We start from the raw sequence: 12,038 nt of genomic DNA on the forward strand, positions 1-12,038 counted from the left end.
CCTCACCCTGGTCCCTCTTCCTGGACGGCGGGGCAGACGGGTGCTGCTGTCTCTCCATCTGCTCCCGGAACTGCTGCTGCAGCTGCTTCTGCCGGAGCTTCCGCTGGTGTGTGGCGTCGCTCTCGGCGGCGGAGGTCAGGCTTCTGTGTCGGAAGAGCAGCAGGGTGGGAGCGGGTTCCTGGGCCACCTGGTGAAGCAGCACGCGGTCCCCGAGGGAGCGCGCCACCCGCGCTTGCTGCAAGGGTAGGAGGAGGTAACGGGGACACTCGGGAAGGGGCAGCGGGGGTGCGTACCGGGAGCTGCTGTCCTTGTCCCCCAGTGTCACAACATGGGGGCCATCTGAGTGGTCTGGTCTGCAAGGGGAGGGCACCTCTGGTGGTTTTGGGGGTCCCAGAGCCATGCTCTGTCGGCAGCTGCTGTATCTGGCTCGCTCCACAGATGGTTCAAAGTCTTGTCTCTTTGCTTTAGTTAAATCCACCTCAAGAGGCAACTAACAAGGGAAGAGAGGGGAGAAAAGACCTTCCTCCACCTGTCCTTCCCCCTGAGAAGCGGCCTCTCCCCGCCCGCTCCAGCCCGCTCCCCAGCACGCCTGCTGGTCTGGAGAGGCCGAGACGGGGGCCCACAAGCTCGAGGAGTGGCTTTAATTACATGAGGAGTAAAACAGCCTCATTTTCTGTCTCACACCGTCCTTTATTAGTGCGGTTTTGGTAAGAAGTCGTAGTTCAGTTCTCACCAGGGCAAATGCTCTGCAAAGCCTAATGGGCCTCTCCCTGGGCAGCCGGACCTGACGCTGTCTAATTTTCTGTTTGGAAATAATCGCGCTACAGAAACCCAGGGATTTTTCACCTGGGAGAAGCGCTCTCAATAATACCGATGCTGACAGAACAATGGAATACGAGGGGTGGAGATAACCTGAAAATGATGAAAGATAAAGATAACCTGAAAATGAAAATGGGCCTGTGAAGTTTCTTACCTACATCGGAAAGTAAGCAGGTAAGTTAAAAAGAAGCTCATGCTCTGACCGGGGTTGACCCCGAGGACAGGGTGCTAAGTGGAACAGGTCAGTCACCAAAGGACAAACACAGTGACTCCACTGATAACGAGGCAGAGTGGTCAGAATCAGACAAAGGAGCACGGTGTGGCCAGGGGCTGTTGGAGGAGGGAGCGGGAGTTCCTGCTCCGCGGGCACACAGCGTCAGTTTTATCAGAAGAGAGTCACAGAGATGGCTGGTAGTGATGGGCGCTCGGCATCACCAGGGTACCCGGTGCCACAGAGCTGAGCCCTTAATGTCTAAGGTGGTAACCTGTGGGGGGTGGGGGGTGGGGGGAGTGAGCGGAGAAGACGAAACTGCCGCCAGCGCCCTCACACACGGGTCTGTGGGGTGTGGCCCAGCGCACCAGACCACGCAACCTGGCACCCACTCTCCTCCCGCTGGCCCAATAGCTGCCAACACACGTGGGTGCGTGCGCGCCAAACGGCGCGTACGGCAACGCTGACAGCAGCCCTCCTCAAAACAGCCCGCGGAAATCTCCGCTGCCTAGTAAATCGGAAGGGGAGGACCAGCAGCAGAAGAGTCAGCAGCAGCGAAAGCGCCGCGCGCGGCGAGAACGAGCCTCGCACGTGCGGGACGAAGGCCAGACATGCAGCGGTTCATCCTGTCTGGTTCCCGGACGTGCAGCGCGGTCCAGACTGACCTGTGCTGCGCAGAGAGGTTTTCCTCGGGGATGATACGAACGGGAGGGCTGGCAGCAACTACAAGGGACACGCTGGAGACCTCTGGGGTCCTGGGAGGTCCACCCAGATTCAGATGCTGGTTATGTGGGTGTGTTTGGTCTTAGAATTCATCCAGCTGAACGTTTATGATGTGTGCATTGTCTACATGTCCTTTCTAGTACTTTTTATAGAGCACAAAGTACAATTCCATTTATGTAAAGTTCAAAAATAGGAAAAAATAACCTGAGACTAAAAGTCAGAATAAAGAAGTCAGGAAAGTAGTTACTTTTGAAAAGATACAGTCAGAGTGGTGAATGGCAGGGGCAAAATGGGGCCCTGGAGTGCTGGGAAGCAAGTAAATGTCCACTGGTGAAGAACTAGTGTACAGACAATGGAATATTATTCGGCCGTAAAGAAGAAAAATCTTGTCATTTGCAACATGTATGGATCCTGAGGGCACTTTGCTAAACAAGTGAAATAAAGGAAAATAAATACCACATGGTCTCACTCACATGTGGGCTGAAAGATACAAAACCTGAGTTCAGAGGTACAAAGAAAAGACTGGTGGTGGCCGGGGCAAAGTGGGTCCAGGACAGACCTCCAGTTATGAAAAACAAGTTCTGGGGAGGTGATGTGCAGCCTGGTGACTACAGGTAATTAACAACACTGTTGTGTATTTAATTGTTGCTTAAAGAGTCAATCTTGAAAGTTCTCACAAGAAACACAGGTTTGTACACAAGTGTGGTGATGGATGTAGCTACACTTGCTGTGTATGTAAAAGCACTGAATCACTGCATTGTACACTGGATGCTAACATGCAGGCACAGCTCAAGGTCTTGCAGGTCTGGTTCCAGACGCCCCATGAGAAAGCAGAAGCAGCAACAAGGCGAGTCACACAACTGAGTCTTACGTGTCTCAGTGCCTCTAAGAGCTCTGTTTACACTCCACTGTAGTATATTGTGTGCAGCAGCAGCATGTCAAAAAAAAATGCACATACCGGGCCAAAAAATAATTTATTGCTAAAAAATGCTATCACCTGACAACGCTGAGTTGCCACAAACCTTCAATGTGTAAAAAAAAAAAAAAAAAAAAAAAAAAAGGCAGTACCTGTGAAGTGCAGTAAAGTGAAGCTCTACAAAATGTGGTCTGCCTGTAACATTGTCAGTTAAATCTCAAGTTTTTAAAAAAGTCAGAAGTCTTGCAAACAGCAAGAGAAAAGCAAAATGTCACATAACAAAGTGCCTCCCTAAGATGATCAGATTCTCAGTAGAAGTCTTATAGGCCAGAAAGGAGAGGATGATATATTCAAAGTACTGAAAGAAAAAAACTTAGCCAACAATAGCCATCCGGCAAAGCTATCCTTCAAAAATGGAGAAATTAAGACTTGCAAATAAACAGAAGCAGAGGGAGGTCCTTACCACTAGACCTGCCCTACAAGAACTGCTACAGGGAGTCTTCAAACTGAAAGGATGCCAGGCAGCAACATGAAGCCACACAAAAATGAAAAGCTCTGTAGAAAAGGTAAATACACAGACAAAACAGTGACCTGTATTACTGTGATCTGGGTGCACAGAATTTAAATGAAAAAAGCCACTCATACTAATGAGTACAGAAATTAACATTTTAAACCATTAAAACTTCTGTAACTACAGACCTGTGTTGGTGGACATATGCTACATGACGGTGCAAAGTGCAGCATCGGTAACATACGGGGGTGGGGTGTATAGGGCTGCAGTTTCTGTATGCAATCTATTAGTTTAAAATGGAATGTTGTGACTTTAAAGTGTTTTCTATAATTGCAATGGTAACCACAAAGAAAACATCTACAGCATATACACAAAAGGAAAGGAGGGAATCAAATCATGTCACTACCAAAAAATCTATAAAACAAAGAACGGCAGACAGGAAAGAGGGACAAAAACAAACAAACAAGCTATGCTACAAGACATACAGAGGACAATTAACAAAATGGCAATACTGAGCCCTTCCCTCTCAACAATAACCTCAGTGTAAATGGATTAACCAAACCGGCCCCAACCAAAAGCTGTAGACTAGCTGGGGGATGAAGAAACAAGATACAACTTACACGTAGAACTTAACAACTTAGCTTCAGCTCTAAAGACACACACAGGCTGAAGGTAAGCAGGTGGAAAAAGATACTCCATGTAAATGGTGACCAAAGAGGGCGGGGGGGGGGGGCTATACCAACATCAGAAAAAACAGACAAGTCAAAAACTGTTATGAGACAGAAAGGACATTATGTAATGAGAAACCGGTCAATTCACCATGAAGATATAACACGTATAAATACGTACCAAACACCAGAGCCCCTAAATATATAAAGTAAGCTTCGAAGTAAAAGGAGAAATACACAGTGAGACAACGAGAGCAGCAGACTTCACTACCCCGCCCTCAGTAACGGGGAGAACGCAGAAAACCCAACAAGGAAGCAGCGGAGATGACCGCGCGGGCGCGCCCGGCACTCCGCGCGGCACCTGCGCGCCGCACCTCCGCCGGCACCTCCGCCCGGCAGCGGCGGGGCGCAGCTGCCCCTCAGACGCGCGTGGACGCGCTCCCACGGGCCGCACGGCCGGCTGGAAGGCAAGCCTTCACAAACTAAAGAAGACCTAGTATCTACCAATTACAATGAAATTGAACCAGAAATCAATGACAGAAGGAAAACTGTAAAATTCACAAACGTGGAAATTAAATAGCGTGTCCTTAGTACAACCCAGTGGGGCAACAACTCAAGGGAGGTTAGAAAATATCTTGAGACAAATGCAAATGCAACACACCAGCACTGTACGCAGCAAAAGCAACGCTAGAGGGAAGTTCACAGCTGGCGCACGCAGGCAGAAGAACGGAAATAAAGCTTAGAGCAGAGATACATGAAACAACAGGAAAACAACAGAAAAAAATCAACAAAACTAAGTTTTTTTTTTTTTTAAAGATTAACAAAATTGACAAACTCTTAGCTAGATAAAGTAAAAAGAGAGCTCAAATGACTAAAATCAGAAAGGAAAGAAGGGACACTACCAAGGACACCAAAGAAATAAAAAATGGAGAATACCATGAACAGTTGTACAGCAGCAAGTCAGACACACGTCCGCACAGCATGCAAGCCGCCAAGACTGACTCATGAAGAAACAGAACCAGACCAGCAGCTGGTGGAGCGAGCGTTCGGGTAAACAAGAGCCTGCCGACGTGAACATCGAGGCCCGGGCTACACGGCTTCACGGGGGACGTCCACCAGGGCTTAAAGAGTTAGCACCGACCCTCAAGCTCTTCCAGAACACTGAGGAGGAGGGAACACTTCCAAGCTCATTCTATGAGGACAGCATTATTCTGATCCCAAAACCCGACAAAAACAATATAAGGGGAAAAAAGCGCTACAAGAAAACCATAGGCCAACATCCCTGATGAAAGCTGGTGCGAAAGCGCCAGGCAGAGCGGCAGCGCACCGGGCTCCCCGGCGCTGAAGGGGCGGGCCTGGCTCCTGTGGAGACACACAGCCCACGCCGGCAAGGACGTGGGGACGCCGGCAGCCGGGGCGAGCTGGCTGAGCTACGGAACAGGGCAGCGTCACAGAGAACCGCACAGAAGGTCCTCAAGAACAGTGCTGACAGGCGCCACCCCCACGCGCTCCGGATACGCGTCCGACGTAACCAGCAGCAGCGCCCGCGGGCGGGCCGCACGCCCCCGCCCGCAACGGCCGAGGGGAGCGGCCGCGTGCCCGTCGCGGGGTGACGGCGTGAAGGATGCGGCGGGCACGCGGTGCGGTGCGGTGCTCAGCCTTAGAAGGGGCGGGAATTCTGACGCCTGCCCCAGCACAGACGAACCTTGAGGACGGTATCCTAGGTGGCAGAAAGCCACTCACAGGAAGGCAAACCCGTGTGCCTGCATTGACGTGCGGGCTCTAGTCGCAGGCACGCAGACAGCGGGGAGCTGGTCGGCGGGGGCGGGGCGGGGGTACGGGGGCGTCGTGCTACGGGTGCAGAGTCTCGGTAGGTGAGTTCTGGAGATGGGCTTCACTGCTGAACTGTGCACTTAAAAATGGCTAAAACGGGAAACTTCATGTTTGTGCTTTTTACGGCAAAGAGAAGCTACAATATCCCTTGCAAACACAGACGCATAAGTCCTTAATAAAACACGAGCAAACTGAGATTAGTAATGTATCAAAAGGATTTTAAAAGGGGGAAAAATGGAGTTTTGACAGCTGCCAATTGACACACACCTCTGTGGAGCAGCACAAGAAAAAGCATCCCTCAGGAGGGGAGAGGGACGGCTGCCCCCGACCCAGGACACCCGCGGAGCCGCCCCAGGAACGCTGTGACACCGGCCGGTCACGCTAAACCCCAGGCCTGTCCGTCTCCAAAAGCAAACGTGCAGATCGCGTGACAGGCGTCGACAGAAACAAGGGAGACAAGAACCTTAAAGACGCCAGAGCGAAGGAGACGCAAGAAGGTGGAGGGGTGAGGCTCTGCGTGTTCCTAGGACGGGACGGGCTGCTGAGCCGGATCTGTGCCCCTCCCGAGGCTTCACAGACCCCCAGGAGGCGAATGGCACTGCAGCTCCAGGCTCCAGGCTCTGCCGCCGCGGGCGGGGCGCCGCTCCTGCCGGTCTCCCGCGCAGGGCGCTCTGAGCCACGTTCCAGACCCTCTCAACCGCCGCTCCTTCCCGTCGTCTCCCTCCATCACCAGACACACCTCGTGACACAAAGCAGCGGTTCCACCTTCACGGCAACACATTGCATCCCATTTCTAACATACCTGGTGTGGAAGCTTGTTCAGTGACCTCAGATAGTCTTTGTCCAGAATACAATTTCCAAGCGCATTCCCAAAACTTCTGGGGGTGAGAAGGGAAGACCGTGAAACAGGGCTGACAACCGTGAATGTCAAAACCAGAGAACAGAGTCACAAGCTCCGTGCAGACTGCGCCTCCCCCGCAGCAAAGGAAATGGCCACTGATGCACACTCACAAGCGTGTGTGAAGCCCCTGCCCTGTGCCTGCCCCGTAGGAGGCTCTGAGCCCACAGCAGTGAGCATGTCACAAACCCCCACCCTCGGGGGCAGGCAGTGAGTCTGCAAGACTGGGACACCCCTCACAGAACCCCACCAGCGACCTCCTGGCGTGCAGCACACAGTCCAGAGCAAGGTTTATTTGCACGGACCGCCCCAGGGCCCCAGTGACGGTGAGCGCACACTCGGGCACAGTGCTCCAGGACTGAGGTTCTTTGCTTGGCTCACAGGGACCCCCCCCCACCACCACCACAGGTTATGGTATTGCGAATTTTTAGTGCATGTTTACACATGCACTAAAGTTATTTTTTTGGTGATTCAATTCTCAAAGGCATCTATGACCCAAAAAAGGTTAAAACCCGTGCTCTATGTAGCCCGGAGAACTGTGGTTGTACTAAAGAGGCTGAGGAAGCGATCTGTGCGGCCACGTGGAAAGGTCTCCGGGATGCACTCCTGAGTCAAGGAGTTGGGGTGCAAGTCGGGAGGAAAGGGACAACAGGGGGCCCACGACTTCCTCCCCGGAGAGGGAGGCCTCGGCAGCACACAGCCTGGGGACACAGAGGAGGGCAGGAAGAGGCCGCAGAGGGACGGGGTGGGGGCACTCAGGTTATTTCGACCCTTGAACATGTGAACGCGTTTCCTCTGGATCCTCTGGATCAAGCTCGGCTCTGAACCAGAGCTGAAATGCGCAGGATCTGCCTACCTGAGCGCCCGCTTCAGCCCGTCCGTCACAGCCTCCTTCCTCGCCTTCTCCAGGGACAAGGCTTTGGACTTGAGGCCCTCGCTCACGCCGTAGCCCACGTCTTCATGATACGAGCCGTCCTGGGGGAGAAGAGAAGGGAGGGGTGTGGGAGCAGCAGTGCTCCAGCGGGGCGGACGGCGCCCTGGCCTGCAGCACTGGCAGGGCCGGAGCACTCGATTTCCACCGCGTGTCCCTGGACCAGCTCTGCCTGGAAATGGGCCTGTGGTCCGAGTGTCTGGACGGCTCTGCTTCCCGCCTTCCTCCCTGCATACAAAAGGCGCGTGCCCAACCTACCCCCGTCTTGCTGAGACGCATTAGCCCACAGTGTAATGACCTTTGGGACACCCAACAAAAGGAAGGTTTGGAATATCGTTATCAACAGACTCCAACGGCTGGACACAAGCCCTCCCCTGGGGCAGGCGCTGTGAGTTCCCGGGCTCCCGCCAGAGGGGGCGGTGGGCCTGGTGGAGCTGGTCGCTGACAGAGAGCCGAGTGTAACTTGTGATGGCAGCGCCAACTTCTGACACACAGCTCAAGGTGTTCAGACAGGTGAATGGCTCTGCAACAAACTCCTTCCACTACCAGTCTAGGTCTGTGAATGAGGCTTTTCAGCACTACTTATAAAAATAAGTCAGAACAGAATTAACGCTAAATGTTTAATCTACAAGTAAGTAATACTGACTATGGCTATAAACTAGCTATAAACTACCTGAACAGAATAAAGCAGCTTTATCCTTATTAAGGAATGCATTTTCTATAGCACTGTGTTTTTATTAAGTGTAAATATTTAGATGTAGTTATGTTGTCTCAACATAAACACATCGACACATCAATTGTGTGTTAATAATGCCTATAACAGTAATCAATCCAGAAGACATTTTTTAATAGAGCCTTCAGCTCACTGGCTATTTACCACCCCCCAAATTTGTATACACACACAGAGGCAGACAAGTGTAAGGTTATTAATAAAAGATTTTCAATCACATATATGAGGGTAAAAGCCAAGGGGAAAATGGAATGGAAACGTGTGTTCAAGAGGAAACAATGTAAAATTTCTGATGATTAAAGAATAACCTGCTCCTGTGTTCTTTTAAATGGATGCCAGTATTCAGTTCTCTGTGGGATTTAGAATCCATCAGTACACTTTACAAAGATACAACACATTTATCGTAGAAGGTACAATTTTACAGTATGCCAAAAAATATACTCTTGCAACTGTTTATATTTATGGTGAAAACTTTAAGTTGTCTACCTAAAAATGTGCAAGAGAACAGTTTTTCAAAATTCTTTTAGGGACCCGAGAGGACGCTGTTTGGATGCCGCCCGAGGCCAGCTCCAGCCCCGCTCTGCGGACTCCCCGCCGGCCCAGGCTCCCCTCCCGCCCCGGCCTCGCGGGCAGCAGTCTGCTCCCTCACCCTCACCTTCAACTGGACTCTCACAAACGCACAGACTCCCACGTAGAACTTGCCATTGTTAAGGTCAACAAAATCTACGGGTGGGAAGGAGAACCAGCTGAAGGGACGCCGACCTGTGCCTGCCCCGGACCCTGGCCACGTGCCCGCGCTCACCTGCTGCTGTCAGAAGCCGGCCGGAGCCCGGCGGGGCCCGGGGAGAAGCGAACTCACCCACGTTCTGCTGCGTGACGGAGTGTGCCCAGCCATTGTAGCCAAACATCTCATTGGCCAGATTGATTACCCTGTGACCCTCAATGTAACACACCTGGGGGAAATGTTAAGAAAAGAAAAAGCTTATTAAAATTCCTTGGCTGTACTTCAATGTGGATTAAATTTTACTTAATTTATTCCTTACTAGCTTTTTTTGGCAAAACTGCCCTTAAGCATTCCAGGGAAATTCTCAGTGAACTGATTTCAAAGATCTTCCAGAAGGAGCCAGTTTAGAACCGTGTTCTGTGTTGGGGCAGGGAGGCTCAGACAATGCTGGGCCGAGTCAGATGACAATAAAGACCGGAACCCACTTACTCCCAAAGACACTAAGGAATATCCAGAAGCTGTGACCCCTGAGGACCAGAGGGGAGCTGGCAGGTTCATCTGGGTCGTCTGCGCTGGGGCACCCCCTTCAGGCACGTAGACTCCCCTACCTTCTGGCCTCCTCCAGCCATGCGGCTACTGATGTATTCTGGGCCCAGCCTCTGCCTCAGAGCGGTCTGGATGGCCTGGTACTCTTCTGCTGTGTACTGGTACTGCAGTCCAGAAAGGGAAAATCAGACTGGTAGTGCCACCTCTCCTGGCAGCGAGGCTCAACCTGCTGGTCTCCAGACCTCTTTCCACTCTTAAAAAGTACTGAGGCCCCTGAGCTTCTGCTTATGTGAGTTGTACCCATGAGTGACAGGAGTTCAGCCTGCGAAAGCTGGAGGGCACACACTCCGGTGACCACCAGAGCAGTGACATCAGCACGGGCTGTGCAGACTCGGGAAAGCTGCCCCCTCACCCATGAAAGGTGAGGGTGCAGCAGGCATAGAGTGTTTTAGTATCATTATGAAAGTAATGTTGATTTCACAGACTCTGAAACCCCAGGGGTCACTGGACCACATGTTGAGACCCAGTGCCCTAAATGTTACTAATATGTTAACCATCCTTACAAAACTCTCGAGCCAGAATTGGGAAGGGAAAACTTCCTGCCTCAGAGTCTATACACAACGTTAATGCCGGCGGGGAGGAGGAGGGGGGAGGAGGGGGAGGGGAGGGGGAGGGGAGAAGACTGCTTCCCTCTGTCCTCTCCTCCAGCTGAGCCATCCCCATCCTGCGCAGCGGTTAACACACTGCTACTTGCTTAGCGTTTCGTCCTCTTTGTAGTTTTCCCCTTGCCCTGTCTAAATGGAATAAACACTCCCACACAGATCTCTGGCAAAGACAAAGTTAGCATTTGGGTGGACAAAGCAAGGATCCCCCTTGCATGCAGAGAGTATGTCCACAAAGAACACAACACCAGAAACTCTGGATGCCACCAAAAGAGAGATGTGGGTGAAACGTGGACAGGAGCGACAGGGAACAGTGAGACTTTTCACATCTAGTCTTCGTTTCATTTTGAATGTTACAGCACGTGAAAATGTAATCTATCCAAAAATAAATAAAATTTAAATCTAAAGGTAACCCCCAGTGCCATTTATTAGTCTTTTGAAGCTGAAGCTCCAGAATGCCCTCAGAGCTCATCGGAGACTCTCAGGTCGTGCACCTAAATGAGAAGAGCAGCAGCAGCTGCCACGCACAGAGCGCTGCCCTGCACCTTCTTCCCTCAGCCCCTTCCTTCCAGGAAAGCAGCACAGTTACCTGACCAAAGCACAGCACGGAGCTGCCACTGGCAGGGTGGCTGTCACGGCTGCCGAAAATTGCCTCCTCAGTCCCAGACATGCTGATTCTGGTTGACTTCTAAATAAACACAAGATAAAAAGGATCTCACAGGATGCTGACGGTAAACAAACGGCAAGAGCCTCTGCTAACGCCCAGACGAAGCGCCTCCTCCAGGTGCCGCGGTCACCCAACGAGCCCCGGAACGTCCTCTAGGCTTTGCTTCTAACTTTCTGCTCAACTTTTTGTGAGCCTGGTGGTGGTATTAAAAGTGATTTTTACCATAAGAATGTATTATAATTATATGGTGTAATTAAAGTGTTTGTAATTGAAAAATCAAAACTACAAAAGCAAACAACCAGCTCCTGACGACCTGCTTGTGAGCAGCAGGACCCCGGCCTCTGCGGGGTGGAAGAGGAATCAGAAGCCCTGGCAGGTGCACGGCTTCCTGGAGCTCACACGCCTGCAGGCGGGAGACCTACGATGTAATAGCAAGACCACGTTCAGGACGGATGCAGCATTGACTGACGTCCCCGCAGCATCCACATCGCCTGGGCCCCTGTCAGGGGATGCACACCCCCGAATCGGAAAGCAGAGGTGAGGCCCACGAGTCAGTGCCTGACCCCATCCACAGGGACTGTGATGTTCGCCCCAGTTTGATTTGAGAGCCAATGCGTCAGATGGAGACCACAATAATGTGTGGTCCACGAGGAAATACAGCCGCCCTCAGAAAAAGCATCTGCAGCCGGCGGAGCCGCACCCCAATGGCTGCACTGGCCCCAGACCGCGCAGATTCAGTCGGGCCTCAGCAAACGTGCACATTACAAATCTTCAGATTATCTGCTAATAGTAAGATTAATCCTACACTAAAAAGTAGGATAGTGGCCTACACCGGGTTGGTAATTGGTGTCCAAATCAGCGTCCACAGCTGTGAAATCAAGAAAGTGGAATAAGGACGTAGCCAGAATGTAACTGTCAACACCGGGGTGCACAGCTCTGCGCAGGGCTCTCCTCTGCACAAATGAAACTTTCAGCACGATCTCCTGTCCAAATAAGTGCATGCATTCTTTTAATAAAAATAAAAAATTTAAATACCCATTCCATAAAGCAGGAGTCAGCAAACTTTCCATAAAGGGCCAGAGGGTAAAGGTGTTAGATTTTGCAGGCTACGTGGCCTCTGCCACGACCAGCCCACATTTAGTTTGAAAGCAGCTGTGGACAATACGGAAAGAAAGGGCGCGGTCACATCCCAGTAAAAC

At 51.5% G+C, this 12,038-nt stretch overlaps 1 protein-coding gene across 9 annotated transcripts in view; it reads right to left on the bottom strand.

The window, feature by feature from the left end:
- The window catches only part of RAD52 (RAD52 homolog, DNA repair protein), a 34,559-nt gene that overhangs the window by 2,676 nt on the left and 19,845 nt on the right, over nt 1–12,038 (bottom strand). For 7 of the 9 annotated variants that reach the window (XM_032472837.1, XM_032472832.1, XM_032472834.1 and 4 more), the window contains exons 3-10: nt 10,762–10,860; nt 9,573–9,674; nt 9,100–9,193; nt 8,896–8,963; nt 7,436–7,554; nt 6,484–6,559; nt 294–490; nt 7–143 (exon numbers count right to left, since the gene is read on the bottom strand). In XM_032472837.1, coding sequence (XP_032328728.1) covers nt 7–143; nt 294–490; nt 6,484–6,559; nt 7,436–7,554; nt 8,896–8,963; nt 9,100–9,193; nt 9,573–9,674; nt 10,762–10,842 — 874 coding nt within the window. In that variant the 5' untranslated portion in view covers nt 10,843–10,860. The remainder of the gene's footprint in view (nt 1–6; nt 144–293; nt 491–6,483; nt 6,560–7,435; nt 7,555–8,895; nt 8,964–9,099; nt 9,194–9,572; nt 9,675–10,761; nt 10,861–12,038) is intronic. The other 2 variants (XM_032472836.1, XM_032472838.1) reach the window with 2 other exon arrangements.

This window comes from Camelus ferus, chromosome 34 (assembly GCF_009834535.1).
Source record: "Camelus ferus isolate YT-003-E chromosome 34, BCGSAC_Cfer_1.0, whole genome shotgun sequence".
NCBI classification, from domain to species: domain Eukaryota; kingdom Metazoa; phylum Chordata; class Mammalia; order Artiodactyla; family Camelidae; genus Camelus; species Camelus ferus.